The 17,651-nt window shown below is 42.3% G+C and overlaps 1 protein-coding gene across 1 annotated transcript in view; it reads right to left on the reverse strand.

The window, feature by feature from the left end:
• Positions 1-5,566: 5,566 nt before the first annotated feature.
• Positions 5,567-17,651, reverse strand: part of GALNT12 (polypeptide N-acetylgalactosaminyltransferase 12) — a 36,579-nt gene continuing 24,494 nt past the window's right edge. The window contains exons 8-10 of the mRNA XM_033154362.1: positions 14,427-14,540; positions 9,284-9,439; positions 5,567-8,610 (exon numbers count right to left, since the gene is read on the reverse strand). Coding sequence (XP_033010253.1) covers positions 8,473-8,610; positions 9,284-9,439; positions 14,427-14,540 — 408 coding nt within the window. The 3' untranslated portion in view covers positions 5,567-8,472. The remainder of the gene's footprint in view (positions 8,611-9,283; positions 9,440-14,426; positions 14,541-17,651) is intronic.

A 17,651-nucleotide genomic window follows, 5' to 3' on the forward strand; every position in this document is an offset into this window, starting at 1 on the left:
CAGCAAAATAATTTATAGCTGTTGTTCTTTGCTTCAGGAATGCTTGTCCACCTCCTTTTTGTATAGATTTACATCAGGCATAGGCAAACTCGGCCCTCCAGATGTTTTGGGACTACAAGTTCCATCATCCCTGACCACAATTCCTGTTAACTAGGGATCATGGGAGTTGTAGTCCCAAAACATCTGGAGGGCCGAGTTTGCCTATGCCTGATCTACACGCTGCTTTCAGTCAATTCTCAAGGTGGCTTACACTGAAATCATACAATACCCCCCCCCCCAATATGTGCCTACTCAAACACTTTGATCCCGCTTGATATTAATAGGCGAGGAGGTCCAAAACACAGGTGTTGTCACACTGAGAGTTTGACTCCTAATGAATATGGAGTGAACAGCATACGGTATTTGTGCTATGGACCTCATCACCTGTTAATATCAAGGAGAAACCCATATTATATAGTGGGAGTGAGGGATTGGATATGGTCAGAAGACCAGATCTTTATATCCCAATTGGATCACCCAACTGTCAATCAGCAGCTGTCATAATGTAATGAATGATGCCTCTCAAAGTTCAAAGAATATAACATTAACCACTGATCAGCTGATTGGGGGTTGCAGCAACCCACACTGAAGACATTCTTTCAGCACCAGTCAGAGTGCTGCAAGACTGCTCAGGGGAAAACTGAGTGTTTTCTTCTTTCCAGATGAAGCAGTTTGGATTTAAATACCTAGAGGAAACACTTGGGAAGCTTTCTCTGAAGAATTATCCATTTTTAGGAGCATTTCTGCTGCTACAGAAAAAGCAGTTTGAATCCAAACCATTTCCTCCACCCCAATAGTAAACCCCACCTGATTCTTGGGGCTGTGCTTTGGTGGCTGGTTGATTGTCAGTTGTGCAGGACTCTTTGCAAACAACAACAATGAGCTGACTGTTAACATTTGCAGATGGTTAATGTTTGCACTGCGCTCAAAGGCCTGACAATCAGCTGATAGTCAGGAGTATAAACTGCCTTGCAAAAGTGTTTGCAGGTGCCACTGACCATATTTCTATGCCATGTGCTAAGAAAAAATGTAAAGAAACAAGTCTTCATTTTTTTATTCATACAATTTCAACATTTAAGAATTATTGTTTTTGAAAATATATATTTTAAAGTTAGGTATTTAATTATGAAACCAGCCTTATTGAACATAAATTCATCAGAATTTATTCTCCACTGCATCAGCAAAACACATGCAGGGACACACAGAGGCCGACCCCCAAGCCTTGTTCTTTAGCAAGTTGTTAATGCCAAATCAAATGTGCAAAGATTTCATTTCAGATAACTCTACAAAATGTTAGCTCTCTGACTATATTCTGCTGGAGTGTTTTATCAAATTACAGAGAAGTCTGCTCAAGGGAATTGGCTGAAACCTCATCACATTTATTTTAAATCGGCAAAGGAAAAGAGGGCATGAAATTTGAATCACGGCCTATCCATCTTTTACAGTTTGCACAGAAATAAAATTCTTGTCACTTCATCATTCACTCAATGAATCTGTAAGGCTATAATATAAAGGTTATTAGAAGTGCAACAGATCCTATATTATTAATGGAATCTTTCAATTAAAACAACAGGAACTTCCAAATAAATATATTTGGGAACAGGATACCAGTGATTTTAGGTTATTTGAGTTTTTAAGTAAGTTACACATATGCATAGAAACATACATAATTTATGTAAACATATAGGAACAGTGTTTCGAATTGCTCTTGGAGTTGTGCCAATTTCCCCCCAGAGATAACTTAGATATTCACTATTAGATGACTGCAACCTCAAGTAATGGGCCACAACTGTGTCCTGAGCAAAAGAACATTTATCACATAGAGATAAAACAGACATATATAACTTAGGTAATGAGCCTTCTGGTAAATGTGCTCACCATATTACAAAGTGGAAGACAGACCGTCTTCTCTTTGGGCTTGACCTCAGGTAAACCAGTTCTTCATTCCTTCATTTTTGCAATGAAAGCCAACCATGCAAGGTGCTGATTGCCCAACTCTTGTGAGGTTACAAGGTGCGTGCGCGCACACACACACACACAAATACACATTCACACTTTCCTGGAACAATTTTTCAACTTATAAAAAAGTGTGGCTTTCCCCCATCTTTAAATGAGGCGCCAAACAAACTTTTGCGTTGGTGAGCATACATGCTACACTTCAAATGGATGCTCCACAGGAAAAGCTGCCTACAAATATTCAAAATAAAGAAGTGTGAACTGCAACTAAACATTACAGCGTAGGATGCTCCAATTAAGAATGTTCTAGTCAGCCAGCCATCCTGTCTTCCATGACACTATTCCATTCCTCACCTCAATGGACATAATTCCATGGCCAATGAGCATGCTCAGTCTCCATTGGATTGTTTCAGGTTTTTCCTATCCTTGGGGGGTTGGGGAGGAATCTAAATAAATGTGTACTTCTACAAACCTTAAGGGTTCCCCAAGCCTGCCGATACCTCTCTCTTGTGCATTGGTGGTACTGTTTTGGCTGCATAAGGATTGGCTCTCAAAGAATTGAGTTGGCTGTTTGTATTTGCAAGTGGGTATTTGCAGTGTTCTTCTCCATTGCCCTCTTGAATACTTCATTCCATTTCTCCTTCACTTGGTTTTCTGCCCCACAACCCAACAGTTGGCCACTAAGGTTGGCCACTAAGTGTGCTTGGCCCATACTGGGTGGGATTGGGTTTCCTCAACACCACTAGCCCAGGGACAGGGAACCTGTCAAGCCCCATCAGCACCAGCTAGCAGGGAGAATGGTCGGGGATGATGGAGCCGAAAAACATCTGGATGGCCATAGGGCTGTCATTCCTGCACTACTCACTCTACAGAAACAGTCTTGCTGTTTCTTTGAACCTTTGAGATACAAACTATATGGAAACACAATTTAAAATACATAATTTACACATGACCAAGCTACTGATATGTGAACCCTTTTGTGGCAATCTCAACATTACAAACTTGTGGTCTTTCTCATATGTGTGTTTCAGATACAGATGTATTTCTTTGGTACCAAACTACTATTCTCCAGCTGGTTAATTTCTCCAGCTCCATGGCTTGTTGCTCTGTATTAAGTGCACTGGCATTGAGAAGCTCTGGCAAAGTCTGCTACTAGGGAGCAGGTGTCTTGATAAATGCTAGCCTCCTTATGTTCCCAGAGGATGGAGAGATGCACCTGCTTGTTGCAACTTCACCCAGCACACCAAGCAGGGATTTGTAACAGATATTGTATGGTGAATGGTTTAGAGCTAGCTATTTTCACCTCTACAGTTCTCCATACCTGTGGTTTTTATAGCCTAATGGCTCAGCTTTGCAGGGCTTCTGAAATCTATGATTTTCCACCAAGAGCTCCCCAGAGAACTTCTTCCCAAGCAGAGTTACTCAGACAGGCCATAGGTAACTGTTTGTGTTTCAGGTAACAACAATGCTGCTTTACTAGACTAGTAGTCAGTGGCGGAGCTTCATGCTCTGGCACCGGGGGGTGGGGGTGGAGAGCAGGCAGGGACGGGGCTGGCGCGCGTCCCAGAGGTGGGGCATGCCGTCTGCAGGGGTGGGGTACGTGTCCTGCGTGGCCGGGGCACCCAGCGTGGGCGGGTGGCAGCCATGATGGCACCCCACCGGGATCGCACTGCCGGGGGCAGTGCGCTCCCCCCCACACTCCTCTCCCTCTGCCAGTGGTAGTAGTTTCAGTGTTTCTGACTTGGGATACTGGAGCAATGAATGCTGCTCTGTTTCAGCCTAATTACCCTTCTCCCGATGAAGTGTGTGACATCGTGCTTACTTCTGAGGCCACAATGTACATAGGTTGTCTTCAGTTGGCAGTCATCCAAGGAATGTCTAGGTTAATAGTTACTAAAGAGTTGACTACAGTGAGGCCCTTTGTGTGCCTCCTCCACAAGAGGTCTAGAGGGTGGCAATACAAGAACAGGCCTTTTCTGCGGTGGCTCCCTGCTTATGGAATGCTCTCCCCACGGAGGCTTGCCTGGCACCTTCATTACATATCTTTAACTGCCTGGCAAAAACATTCCCCAGGCCTTTGGCTAATTAAACTATCTATGGCCTTTTAAATGCAGGAGCAGGCGTATTGTTTTTAGTTGATACTATTGTATGTATTTTTGTGTTTTTATATTGTAAACCGCCCTGTGATTCTCAAATGAAAGGCGATATAGAAGGTTAATATCGACAAACAAACAAAAATAATATAAGGGTACAATGTTACACCTAGAGAAAATCTAACATACAAAGCCATCAAATGACAAAGATAGAATGTTGAAAAGTGGCATATATATATTAATATTGGGGAGGGGAATCAAAAAAAGATGATGTACACTCTATAAATATTGATATATGTTCCAGCATTTCACCAATAAAAAGGACACAGAATGAGGATAAAATGTGTAAGGCTAAGCAGATGAGCTGGTTTGGTTCTCAATGGTTCACTTTATATTGCATGGGTCAAAACGCTGAATATAACTTAAGTTAAAAAGACGCAAATGCTCATATCTGTCCCAGATAATGGAGTCATCAACAATAAATTTAGCTGCAACTCTTATGGCATATGAGTGCACTCTTTTACTTTCTGCCACTTAATCGTATGTGAGGAAAAATAAAGTGCTGCACTTAGGGGACAAAATGACTGCCGCAGCAGAGCCATTTCTACTACCATTGAGACTGAATTGCCTGGGCTACACCATCAAGGTTGTCTGTGCACACAAAAGAAACACTACAACCTGCAAGGGGTCTCTGCAGGTTACAAGCATTCCCCCAGAGGTATCTGACCTACCATCATAGCGGGTGTTTTTATAATGCATTTTGTAAAAAATGCCTTTGAGATTACTGGATTCCAGGGTAGTGAGCAAGTTATCAAAATAATAAAAAATAACAAAGTCAAAAGCATAAAGAATGCACACAAACATGCAGGAGCACCATTTTTTAAAAAGGTCCAAAATCATTAAAAAAAATAGGACAGACTTTGCTTGGCAAAGCAATGACAGCAATGAAGTTCCACAATTAAGGTACAACCACAGAAAAGGCCCTGTCTCTAGTAGCTACCTGCCTAATCTCTGCTTTAAGTAGCTAAGTGGAAAATACACAATCAGGAAATAATGTTCAGTTGTTTCTATTGCTCTATTACCAATACTGACATTCCAGGTTTTTTTTTTTTAGTGTGTGTGTATTCCTAACAAAACTCTTATCCTATGACCATTTCAAATGGCGTCAGAAGTGCCTGTTTACCCTTCGCACTGCAATGATCTCTCATGTCTGTCTTAAAGACAGCTTAGATTTCATGGGTCAAAATCCAGCAGTTATCTAAATGCAAATGTTGTAGAATAAAAAAAAAGGTATTTTGTGAGGTAGTGCAATTTATGTCAGTATTAGATTCAAAATAATCTTCAAAAGTAGTCTTTCAGAAAATACTATACATTCAGAAAAAGGAGACTGGCAGGCAACATATTTCTTGTTTTACTTGCCTGCTTCTGGCAGATAAGGCCTTTAGGAGATTAACTTTAAAAAAGGTTAAAAGGAAATGTTGAAGGACAAATCAACAAATATTTTATTGGCTTTTGTACTCGCTACATTAATTGAACACAGAACTTTATACAGTATTAAACAAACCTCCCACCTATGCTCACATTCCCAGAAAAAGTTGGATATCTAACCATTATAAAACAGTCTCACTATCATTTATAAAGTTACTAAACAACATTTATCATACTTTTAAACAGTTTCAACAGCCACGTGATAACACAAATCAAAGTAAAAGGTGAAGAAACCTCCCAATATATCCAACAGAATAAGACTGCTTAATTTTTAAGGCACTTAGGAAGAAGCAGCCTCCAATAACTATGTAATTTCATAGCACATGATGCATGTCAACAGTGTCTGATATGGATCAAAATTATAGACCACTTTGAAAAGTAACAAAAATCATGCAATTTTGGCGCTGCAAGAAAAATACCATCAGTGAATCTAGATGCTACTGCTTCACCCCCTTCCCAAGTTTGCAGCATTGCTTCAGATGCCATCTCTCCTATGCTTTCATGTTTTCCTGCTTCCCATATATTTGTCTTCTTCTTTTCTGATATACCCAGCAAACACCAGGGGTAGAGATTAATGATGGAAAATGGTACTCCTGAAGCATATTTCCCAGGGATTGTCTGAAATAACAGACAATCCAGGCAGGCGTTGCTTTGGACTATCCTTCATGAGACACTGATGAAGTTGATCAACCTCAACTGAAGTACAAACAGCTATGAGATGATGAAGCATGATCTGTGAAAACTGGCAATGTATCAATTGTTGTTGCCTGAAAAATTCAAAGACTGGTGATTCAACACTGACAAAGTTTCACTTACTCCGTTGAGAAATATTTCATGTGAGGAAGCTGCAAGAAAAGTATCCCCATCTTCTGTTTAAGCACACAAACAGAAGTGTAGGAACTATCTGGGGGGAAGAAAGTATAGATGCTGTGCAGGATTCCTCACACCGATATCACACCTCATCTTATCTGTAATGCAGATAAGTGGAGTTATCAGGTCAAGTGGGACTTTGGCACTGTATGGCTCGAAGATTGGTTATGCCCTAAGCAGAGCAGCCAATAACACAAAATGTGGTACATGAATGGCTCAAGGCAGAAAAATCATTTTGTGTTGAAGTGCCAACCACTACAGTTAGTTTTTCTTCTCTGTAGCAGAGAACCAGTGATGAAAGCTGGCTACTGAAATTTAGTATTAACATACCGGTAGTATCAATAGCCTAATCTGGTTTACTTAACTTTGTTAGTAAACTGGTACCCTCTGGTATAATGCAATATTTGCTTTATTGAAGTTGGCTGCTATGTGCTAGCAGAGCATGGGGACATTTCCTATCATGTTTTTCAACAGGAAAATTCTCATATTAAAAAGTACCATAAGATTAAAGTCCAGTTCAAAATTTGTGGTCTGAGGTAGTTTTGTTGGTTCTTTAAAACCCAAGACTCTGGGTGATATTCAACCAAGCCATACTCAAAGCAAACACATTAATAGCAATATTTAACTTACTTAGGTTCACTGATTTGCATGGGTCTATTGAGTATGACTTGAATGTACAAAGTATAGAAAAAGTTTTAAATTATTTCAAAAGCTTTAAAACTGAATATCCTTGGTTGCCTTAATTAGCAGGGGCAAACTACCCATTACGTCACAAACATATGAAACAAACACAACATCTCCTTCTCCATTGCAAAGCACCTTCCAGAGGTGGAGATCTGCATTAGAGAAAGGCCAGGAGGAAATGGGATGTTTAACCCTTCCCTTTGCAGCAACTCTCCTCCTGGAACATCCCACCCAGCAGCTGCCTTTGTACCTAGAGGGCTCCAGACCTATTTGTGAGATAAATGCAGGTTCTCAATACTAAAAGAACATTGGAAAGGGAAACTTCAAAGGAACAGAGCCTGGCAAGAAAAGGGTTGACTGTTTGCCTTTCCTCAACTGATGCAAACTGCCCCCACCTGAATGTGCTTTGCCACATAGATGGGGCTGTCAGCGTTTTGTGACACATGGCTGCAGTGCAACACATAGTTTTCCCCTTAGTAAATCTAATCCTGCAAATTCTTTTTCCCTCCACTAATTTTTCTGTATGCCAGAAGTAGGCCCCCAGTACATATAGTTCACCATTTTTTTGCTGAAATAAAGCTTACGATGGGTGCTTTATTTTAAAAGGCTAATTTCAATCACTAAATGATTAGGAATTTTAACCTAGCATGGCATGACACAGCAGGATTGTTTGATATTTTATATTATGATTGCCTATAGTCGTATTTCCAGTATGTACCATCTGTATGGTTCTCCAGTGTTTGAGCAAATGTACTAGCCCTAAAGCAGGGATAGCCAACAGAGTAGCCTCCAGATACTGTTGGACTGTAACTCCTATCATCGCTGACCATTGGCTATGCAAGCTGAGGCTGACGGGAGCTAGATCCAACATCAACTGAAGGCCACCATGTTTGCTACTCAGTCCTAAGATGTCAGATGTGCACAGAAAACAAATCTACTTGAAATCTCCTGTAATCACACATTTCACAGCAAAATTTGGCCCATTTTAATCTCTTAGGCACAACAGCAGAAAATCTTGCTAAAAAAATAAATATTTATGTTGTCAAATGCTAGTGCAATCATTTGCATTTCATTACCATACCTAACAGGTTTATATAAATACATGGCCTTTTGGCAGGGGCAGGGGTGGGATCAAGGCACTTTTGGAGAAGTCATATAGCTGCCAAGTAAGGTACGGATTTCTTTTGTAGGAAAATCTGTACCAATTTAATATATACATTACAATGCCTGCTAGTATTCCAGGAAAGTAGAAAAGGAAAAGTGCAGCCCTTCTGCATAAAAAATAAAGGTTTTCTTTCTTCCATTTCAATTATTTTCTTGCACAAAATAGTGGAGTTCCACATCAGCTCCTTTCTTCAAAAAACCATTTCTGGTATTCTGAATTGGAACACGGCCGTAATAAAGGTGCTGAATTGCCATCATAAGCATTAGATTCTGCTTGTACACACTTCTGGGTCTGCACATGGAGTAACGTTCCATCCTACAAAAGATGGTACAGAACACTTTATACTTTACAGTAAAGACAGTATAATAATATTTGAGAGTCCAGCTGATAATGCACTTATCGACATCACTTTTTAGCTTTTTATTAGTCTAATTGAAAGAAGGAAGACTAACAGAAAAACAAAGAGGCATGGGATTCTGTCAATAATTTTTTTGTGCAGATTCAGAATCTGAAGATTATTTAGCAACTGCAGTCACTCTTAGTAAGCTACTGACTCTCTGTCAAGACAATGGTAATAAAGGACAACTCTCTTTCTTGAAACCCTCCAAATGCAGCCTTTGCTGATCAGTGCAGAAATTAACTTGAACACGAGTTCTGGCAAAACTATTCCATACCTAAATGATGTTTATAAACACTGGGAACAGACTCCCACAAGAGGTAGTGCACTCTCCTTCCTTGGAGGTTTTTAAGCAGAGGTTGGAGGGCCATCTGTCATGGATGCTTTAGCTGAGATTCCTGCTTTGCAGGGGGTTGGACTAGATGAGCCTTGGGTCCCTTCTAGCTCTACGATTCTGTGGTCTAGTTGAGATTCTTGCAGCTTCCAACAGAATATTAAAATGCAATAGTCTATTAAACATTAAAACATTAACTCATTGCTAATGGCTGCTGGCTGTACAATACAAGCAAAAAGATTGTGCTGCATCCTTACCTCTCTGAAGAAAAATTTCTGATTTTCAGGAATGTTCTGGATACCTTCTTGGCACAAGTACATTTTCAAATAATCAGATCCTGGATCAACTGCTGCACAGACTTCAGGTTGCCGTGTGTTGTAACGTATTTCATTGTGGGAGGTGTATTCAAAAAACTGTAAACCCCAAACAGAAATAATATCTCTACTAAAACTTTAGGTATTTATTTGTGACATTCAGACAGCCTTCTAGAGCTTACATGCAAAAAAGTTGTATTTTGGGGGGGTCTTCCAGACCAGAAGGGACGTGGGTGGCTCTGTGGGTTAAACCACAGAGCCTAGGGCTTGCCGATCAGAAGGTTGGTGGTTCAAATCCCTGTGACGGAGTGAGCTCCCGTTGCTTGATCCCAGCTCCTGCCAACCCAGCAGTTCGAAAGCACATCAAAGTGCAAGTAGATAAGGGTAAACGGTGTTTCCGTGCACTGCTCTGGTTTGCAAGAAGCGGCTTAGTCATGCTGGCCACTTGACCCGGAAGCTGTACACCAGCTCCCTCGGCCAGTAAAGCGAAATGAGCACCACAACCCCAGAGTCGTCCGTGACTGGACCTAATGGTCAGGGGTCCCTTTACCTTTACCAGACCAGGAACTAAATTAACATATCCAGTAGTGACAACTGTGAGCTTTCTGAATTGCAGCCCTGACATAGATTGTTTTTGGTAAAACCACTTCTGCGCATGCACAGGAGGTGGCATTGCGGGCTGAGAGCTAAGCCCCTGTGCAATTGGCTGGATTCCCACCGCATTGCCCGAAGGCCGACCAATCCGGTCGGCTGGGGCGTGTCCTGCTTCCCTTTAGCAGGAGACGGCGGGAATCCTCTCTCTTTCAACCTGGCCCCCAGCTGCATCGGTTCTCCCGCCCACCCGCCCTTTAGGTTAGCTCTTGACCTTGCTATGGACTTCGGTTGTTCACCTCGGTTGGCCGAGGGGCCTGGTAGGACTTCTTCCCACTTGGGCTAGCCAAGGGGTTTTTTTCCGCCTACCTCGTATCAATTTGTTACAACTCTTGGTTTGGTGGTTAGGCATTGGAAAACATCAATAGAGATGAGAAGGGGGGGTAGCGCCATCACCTGCCCCTCATTTGAAGGGTATTCCATTAAAGGTTTCTGGGGGCATGTCCCTGTCCGAAGCCTAGGGTTAGGACCTAAGGCACGCCCCTAATGGTGATCACAGGGGGACTTCCAGTAGATAAACATCACTGGGGCTCCTTCCTGGTGGTTAACCCTTCCCAGACTTCCAACACATGGGTTGGGGTCGGATATAGTCGGTTAGGGTCCAATGCCTAAGCCAATACCGCTCAACATCCGTAACCAATAAAGTTGTGGCCTTTACACCCATTAAACATATATTATGTCTCAAGTGTCATTATTTCCTACGGGGAGGGAGGGACATTGCAATGCAATTCGTTCATCAGGCACTAACTACTGCCAATATAGTAACAGTAGTTACTGGTAAGAAATATAAAGGAACACACATAAAACTACCCAAGAAAATGACAGGGAAATGGGTAGAAAGAGGATTAATGAAGGACCAGTCAGGGGAAAGTGGTTAGTGGTATTTTGGCAGCTTACAGAGGAAACCTGCGCATGTTTGCTAAGAAGTCCCACTGTGTTCAATACAGCTTCATCCCAGGTGGTAGGGCATATAGAATTGCAGCATTTTATATTTTTTTTTAAAAAAATTATATCCCGCCTTTCTACCAGGAAACACAAACAAAACAGAAACAGAAACTAGCAGCAGGAAAATTGGCACACAACAAATGACAAAAGGATTGTGCTTTTACTTACCAAAAGCCCAAGGGAATAGAATAATTTTAACTCTGCACCTAAAAGATAGGACGGTAGGTGCCAAACAAGAATCTCTGGGGAGGGTATTTCATAATCAACTAGGACCATGAGAAGAAAGAGGAGGGTAAGAAGGGGTTGTGGGAATTGGGGCAGGACAGGAGGTTTACATCGTTAAAGGTTTGTTCGTTTGATCCACAGAGTACCAAGCAGAGAGAAAGCAGCTGAAAAGGCAAAAACCTTCCTCCTCCATTTAGCCCTGAGTGAGTTGGAGGACCTCAAATGTGAGAGCAGCTGTTACAGCAGAAGAAGCTGTGGGGCTAAGAGCTTCAAACAAAGCTTGCTGCAGGCTCTGCAACAGCAGTGAAGAGACATGTAGCTAGCTGGGCAAGGAGAAGGGGGGGAGCAAATTGGGAGAGTTCCCCCCCTCACCCACAGCATTACCATCACTGCTTACCTTTGAGGAAGGCGGAGAGTGAGCAGTGGAGGTAAAGTAGTGCACACCAATGGACTCACTCTGGCTATGCCAGGATCCAGCCCAGGAGATGAATGCCACCAGAATTTAGATCTCAGAGAATAAAAACAAAGCCTCCTGCGGTTGCAATCAGTGAAGTGGGTTTTGCCGGGGGGAAATATTGTAGTGGAAAAAGTTGTATGCTGAGGTCAATGTAGTGGAAGGTTTGTCCTGAGACGTTTGGACAGCTGCAGCGTGTCAAGAAGTACCGGCAGCAGAGAAGCACAGTTTCAACAAGGGAACTTTTGCTAAGAGCGCAGATTTGTGAAACAAGGCACTGATCCACCAGGAAGTGGACACTCCTTGGAGGTGCATTGCACCTGTGACCAGTGGAACTGAAAAGCTGTAACGTTGGTTAACGTGTTGTTCATTCCAGGTCGGAATCGCAGCGTGCTGATGGATTTCCAGCCAACGCGACGTGTTTGTTCTGTTTCAGGCTGTGAGCAGAACGTAACCATCCAGGATAAGAACGGAGACGACATTATGAATGGCTTGTTCTTTACCATGTTGTGATGTAAACATGGGGGTGGGGATGGGAAGGTTGCAGAGACATGTGATATTTTGTCTGATAACCATGTTTTCCATGCAGGTTGTAAGCATGAAGCTCCTAGATTGCTGATATCTGACGCGAGGATGGTGAGGTGTACCAGTGGTCAAGACATAGCAAAAGGGGGAGGCAAGATGGGTATCTCACAGAGACACTCTCTTGGTAATGGTGTTGATGGTGTTCATAGTGACAAAGCGAACCCGGAAAAAGTCAAGATGCCAGTGACTGGATCTGACATGTGGGTTCCCAAGTCACAGAGCGAAATGCTCAGCAAACATAGTTTGCAAGGTTTTTCCCTGGATAGGGATGGTGACAAGGTAAACCTGGAAAAAGCCAGGATGCCATTGGATGGGTATGACATGTGGGTTGAGACGTCACGAGGCAGCAAGTGTAACTTCTTCCTGTGGTAGGGAGGCATATACAGAGTACTAAGCCCTCATACTGAGATGTTTTTACTCACTAGGAATGTTGTGTGCAGTGCAGAATGGGAAGGAAATCTGTGTGTTTTCCTAGGCAACCCTATTGCTGGAGACTTGAATAGTAAGTCTGTTGCTGTTATAAACAGCAGGTGCACTGAGGTGAGTTCCACTGATACAGTGGAGATGCGTCAGGTGCGCAGCTCAGTAGGAGCTACAAAGGGTGAAAGGCTCACCAGGTATGCTCAGGAGTTTGCTAACAAAGCTGTTGCAGTTTTCGCTGTGGTTAGTGGCTCGACACAGGTCTTGAAACCCGGAGTCTTGAAAGGGGGTACAGGGTTTGTCCACGAGGGATGGGAAACCATGCCCAAAGGCTGTAAGGGTAGAGACTGTTTCCTTGGAGAAGGAAGCTGGACCACGTCCAGAGGCCGTGTGTGCCAACACTGATTCCTGAGAGGAACGAGGCTAGGGTTCGAGTCCCAACAAAGCCAAGTGTGAGTTTTCCTGATAGTCAGAAGGGTTATGACACCAAGACTAGTCAAGAGTGCAAGATGATAAGGCCCAAGGCCAATCCAGTTGCAGGTAGTTCCAAGGGTGGAATGGGTGATACAGAGGTATACTGTGTGTATGATGTCTGTATGGTTGTTGCAGTTATACTGATGACAGTTGACTGCAGCACTGTGCATGAATCAGGGGAGGTTGTTGGAAGATTCATTTCCCTGTGTGCAGTCATGGGTTTATTGTATTTCATATGACTGGGTATGTGTTTTGATGCCACAAAGTGGGAAGTGACGGAAGACAGGATGTTGTGTCTTACTGTGTTCCCTAAAGTAGGACTATTGTCCTTTGCTCTTTCTCTTTGCTGTCTGATGCTAGAGAGAGAGAGGGAGCCATGTTGAAGTGCTCCGATTGTGTATATATGTAATAAAGTAGGTTAGCCAACATGTTGAATTGCTGTGGTCTGTTACGCAACTGCGCAAACCTCTGCGGATGCCTAAGAGTGTGTTGATCTATTCCCACATCAATCACTATGATGTCCGGGGGCTGAAGAAGCCAAGAAGCTCCGGAACGATCGCCCAGGAAAGAGGGAACATGCCAGTTGGGCATGTGTCTCTGCCAGAGTTCTACTTGTGAGTAGAGGCCGTTTCCTGACAGTCCCCAGTTCAATGACTGTAATGCACTCTATATGGGGCTGCTCCTGATGAAGACATTGAAGTTTCAGTTAGTGTAAAATGTGGCAACTAGGCTGCTAAGTGGAACTACATATTGAAGCCAGAGGTAAGATGCATTGCACTGATTGCAAATACACTTCTGGGCCTATTTCATAAATTTAGAGTTAATAAAACCCTAAAGAACTGGGAACTCAGGTATTTGAAGTAGCATCTCTCTCCACTATGGTGTTAAATGGTTGAATTTATAAACAAAAAAACTGCCTGAACACTGAGATTGGCTCATTAAGATACCATCTTTAGGAGATGCCCATTATGTTGAGATGTAGAAAAGAGGCCTAATGCCCTGGTTATGGAATGCCCTCCTTTCTGAGGTCTACCTGGAACAACTTCAGCTTTGTTTTGGTGCCAGGTTAAAAACTGGTTATTTACTCAGGCATTTGTGCACTGTTGAAATTTGCTGCCTGGTACTACAATCTGCTTTCTGCTTTAGTGTTCATTATTTATTGTTTTGTGTGTGTTAACTCATTAATACAACACTTCAATATACAAAGTAGGTGTCCTGTCTGAGATCAAGCAGGATAGAGTGGGTTGTAAATATTTTAATATCAAAAAAACATGCACAAAGAAAGGGCAACTACATTTCAACCCTCTAATGGAAGTAAAGGAAAAATCTTACCTGATTTTGTCCCATGCCATGACAAGGATATAATATGATTACACGTCCTGTTATATCATGCTCATCAAGAGGATTATAATCAAAACAATAATTTGCCATCCCTCTGTTCTTCAGCTGAAAGGCAGCAGAAGGCAGTTAAGAGATACCAGCCCACAATCCAAGCATCCCATCAGTCACTGCACTTTAAAAACTATTAATTTAGCAGCTTATAATTCAGTATCACATCAGATGCAGCAATAAGAATAATAATATTTAAGGAGAAACTATCACAACTAAATAGTAGGAACCAATGATCTTAAGTTAGTCCTGACTAGTAACATAAGCCTACTGATTTCAGGGGCTCTACTGTGAATATGACTTAGTCAGGTACCACACATAGAATACAATTATATTTTGAGGGGGATTTTCTCTCCAGATTGTGTTGGTAACTGCCAGAAAATATATGCCCTGGAGCTTTTAAAAACATGCTGACTGTTCTTTGTGCCAGGGAGGACTCCCACGTTCTAGAATTGGTCTTGAAATGTCAAATACAAGCTGGTGATGAAGACCAATGGTCCAAATTCACTCAGTTGGTATATGGACTATTTTTATAATCTAACTTTATATTCACTATTTTACAAAGAATGAGGTAGCAAATGAGAATTGTTCTACTGCAACTGTCACTGCTGTTGAAAAGTATCATGAATAATAATTATTATTATTTCAATATGAATTACTATTGACCCTAGCTCCAAATTTATTTAGGCCAGGTCGGATATAATGTGACTGAATCCTCATTGGAAGGACATTTCAGGTCTTCTGTGTACTAATTTGCTGAGAAGCTGTATGTGTTGTAAACATAGTTCTCCCCAGTGAAAACAAGCATGGAATGAACTGATTCTTTCTTTATTTGCATTGAACTCAAAATGTCAGACCCAAGAGCTACATAAAAAGAATTTTCCCTTCAAGGAAATTCACAGCAGTATCACAAAAAAGAAAAAGAAAAAAGGATTTCATAAAGAAAGGATCTGCCAAGAACTAATAAAACCAGTAGAGGGGAGGAAATATAACATAAAGCAAGCATGACTGGGCAAGATGTTTTCAGCTATGGGGAAGATAGCCCAGACAATACTGGATAGGTATCCTCTTAGTAGGCAGCAAAAAGGAAGCCACTGGAGGAACATCTGTTAGCCACTTATCTGATATATTACAAAATTCACGTACACATGACCTACGGTGAATGCTAACATATTGTGGTAGTGGCACACATGTGAAGGGGTATTTCCAGGAAAAAAACATGGCTCCTTTATAGTGGCATTATACCATCCCTATCATGGGATCTAATCATTGGGAAGCATCTCGGTTACTGCTGCAAATACGATTCTGGACCCTTGATGAGCTCCAGAAGAACATACAGGTAGTTTATACAGTGGTACCTTGGTTCTCAAACATCCTGGTTCTTAAACACCAAAAACCTAGAAGTGTTCAGTTTTCAAACATTTTTCGGAAGCCGAACATCCGATGCAGTTGTCAGCTATTGTTTCTGGGGCACCTGCACCAATCAGAAGCTGCGCCTTGGTTTTCGAACATTTTGGAAGTCAAATGGACTTCCGGAATTTTGGAACTTTTGTTTTTGCTATTTATTTTGTGTTTTTGTTTTTGAGGCTTTTTCGGTTAATTTGTTTTTGTGACTGTGTGGAACCCAGTTCAGCTACTGATTGACTGATTGTGTGACTGTGGAAATGGATTAAAGCCCCCCATCCAAACAATGACTATCATCAGTGCAGGTAAGGAAAAATAATAATAATTTTAATTTTTATCATCTACAATACTGTCTTATTTATTTTATAGTACAGTACATTGATTATTATGGGATGTGGGTGGCACTGTGGGTTAAACCACAGAGCCGAGGGCTTGTTGATCAGAAGGTCAGCGGTTCAAATCCCTGCAACGGGGTGAGCTCCTGTTGCTCAGTCCCTGCTCCTGCCAACCTAGCAGTTTGAAAGCACGTCAAAGTGCAAGTAGATAAATAGGTACCGCTCCAGCGGGAAGGTAAACAGTGTTTCCATGTGCTGCTCTGGTTCGCCAGAAGCGGCTTAGTCATGCTGGCCACATGACCAGGAAGCTGTACACCAGCTCCCTTGGCCAATAAAGCGAGATGAGCACCGCAACCCCAGAATCGTCCGCAACTGGACCTAATGGTCAGGGGTCCCTTTACCTTTACATTGATTATTGCTTTCATTTTATGGATCAATGGTCTCGTTAGATAGTAAAATTCATGTTAAATTGCTGTTTTAGGGGTTGTTTTTAAAAGTATGGAACAGATTAATTCGTTATGCATTACTTTCTATGGGAAAGCATGCCTTGGTTTTGGAACGCTTTGGTTTTGGAACGGGCTTCCAGAACTGATTAAGTTTGAGAACCAAAGTACCACTGTATATGAATTCAAGAATCATTCAATTTTAAAATGTTCAGCACTTCTATAATGTCTCCAAGTTTTTCAAATTCTCAGTTGTTGTTGGCATCAGTCTGACTTGAGAGACAATGGAGCGCACTATTGCGTTAGCAGCATCCAAGTGACCTCCCTCGGGCGAAAGCCTGGGCAGTGTGTATGGAGGTTCTGGGCTGCCCAGATGACAAGACCCCTCCTCTCAGCCTCACTGGTACGGTGCAAAGGAAAGCACCAGCTTGGCTGCAGGAGTTGCCAGAAGGAGGCATACAAGGTGCTGTCCAACCGCATTAGGGACTCCACTCCCAATTTGTGTAAGGTTTACTCCTTAGCCTTTCCTGCTCCTGAATATATCCTGCAAGGCAGCAGAGGTTTAGGATCAGAGTTATCTTCTCCTAAATGGGCTGCCAGTGGGGTCTGACCAAGGTAGAACAGAGTGGTACTATGACTTTCCTTGATCTGGACACTCCACTTCTGTTGGTGCAGCCTAGAACTGCATTAGCTATTTTTGCTGCTGCATCACAGTACTGACTCATGTTAAGTATGTGGTCTACTAAGATACCTAGATCCTTTCCATATGTACTGCTGTCAAGCCAGGTGTCCCCCATCCTATATATGTGCATCTGATTCTCCTGCCTAGGTATAGAACCCTACATTTGTCCCTATTAACATTCATTTTGCTAAACCAGATGAGGGTAGCTGATGGGTCTCAAAGCCTCGGTCAGTTTGGGACTTCCCCTGCATGTGAATATAGGTTAGGTTCTGGCGGGCTGAGCAGACGAGACACTACCTAGTGA

Source organism: Lacerta agilis, chromosome 7 (genome assembly GCF_009819535.1).
Source record: "Lacerta agilis isolate rLacAgi1 chromosome 7, rLacAgi1.pri, whole genome shotgun sequence".
Lineage (NCBI taxonomy): Eukaryota > Metazoa > Chordata > Lepidosauria > Squamata > Lacertidae > Lacerta > Lacerta agilis.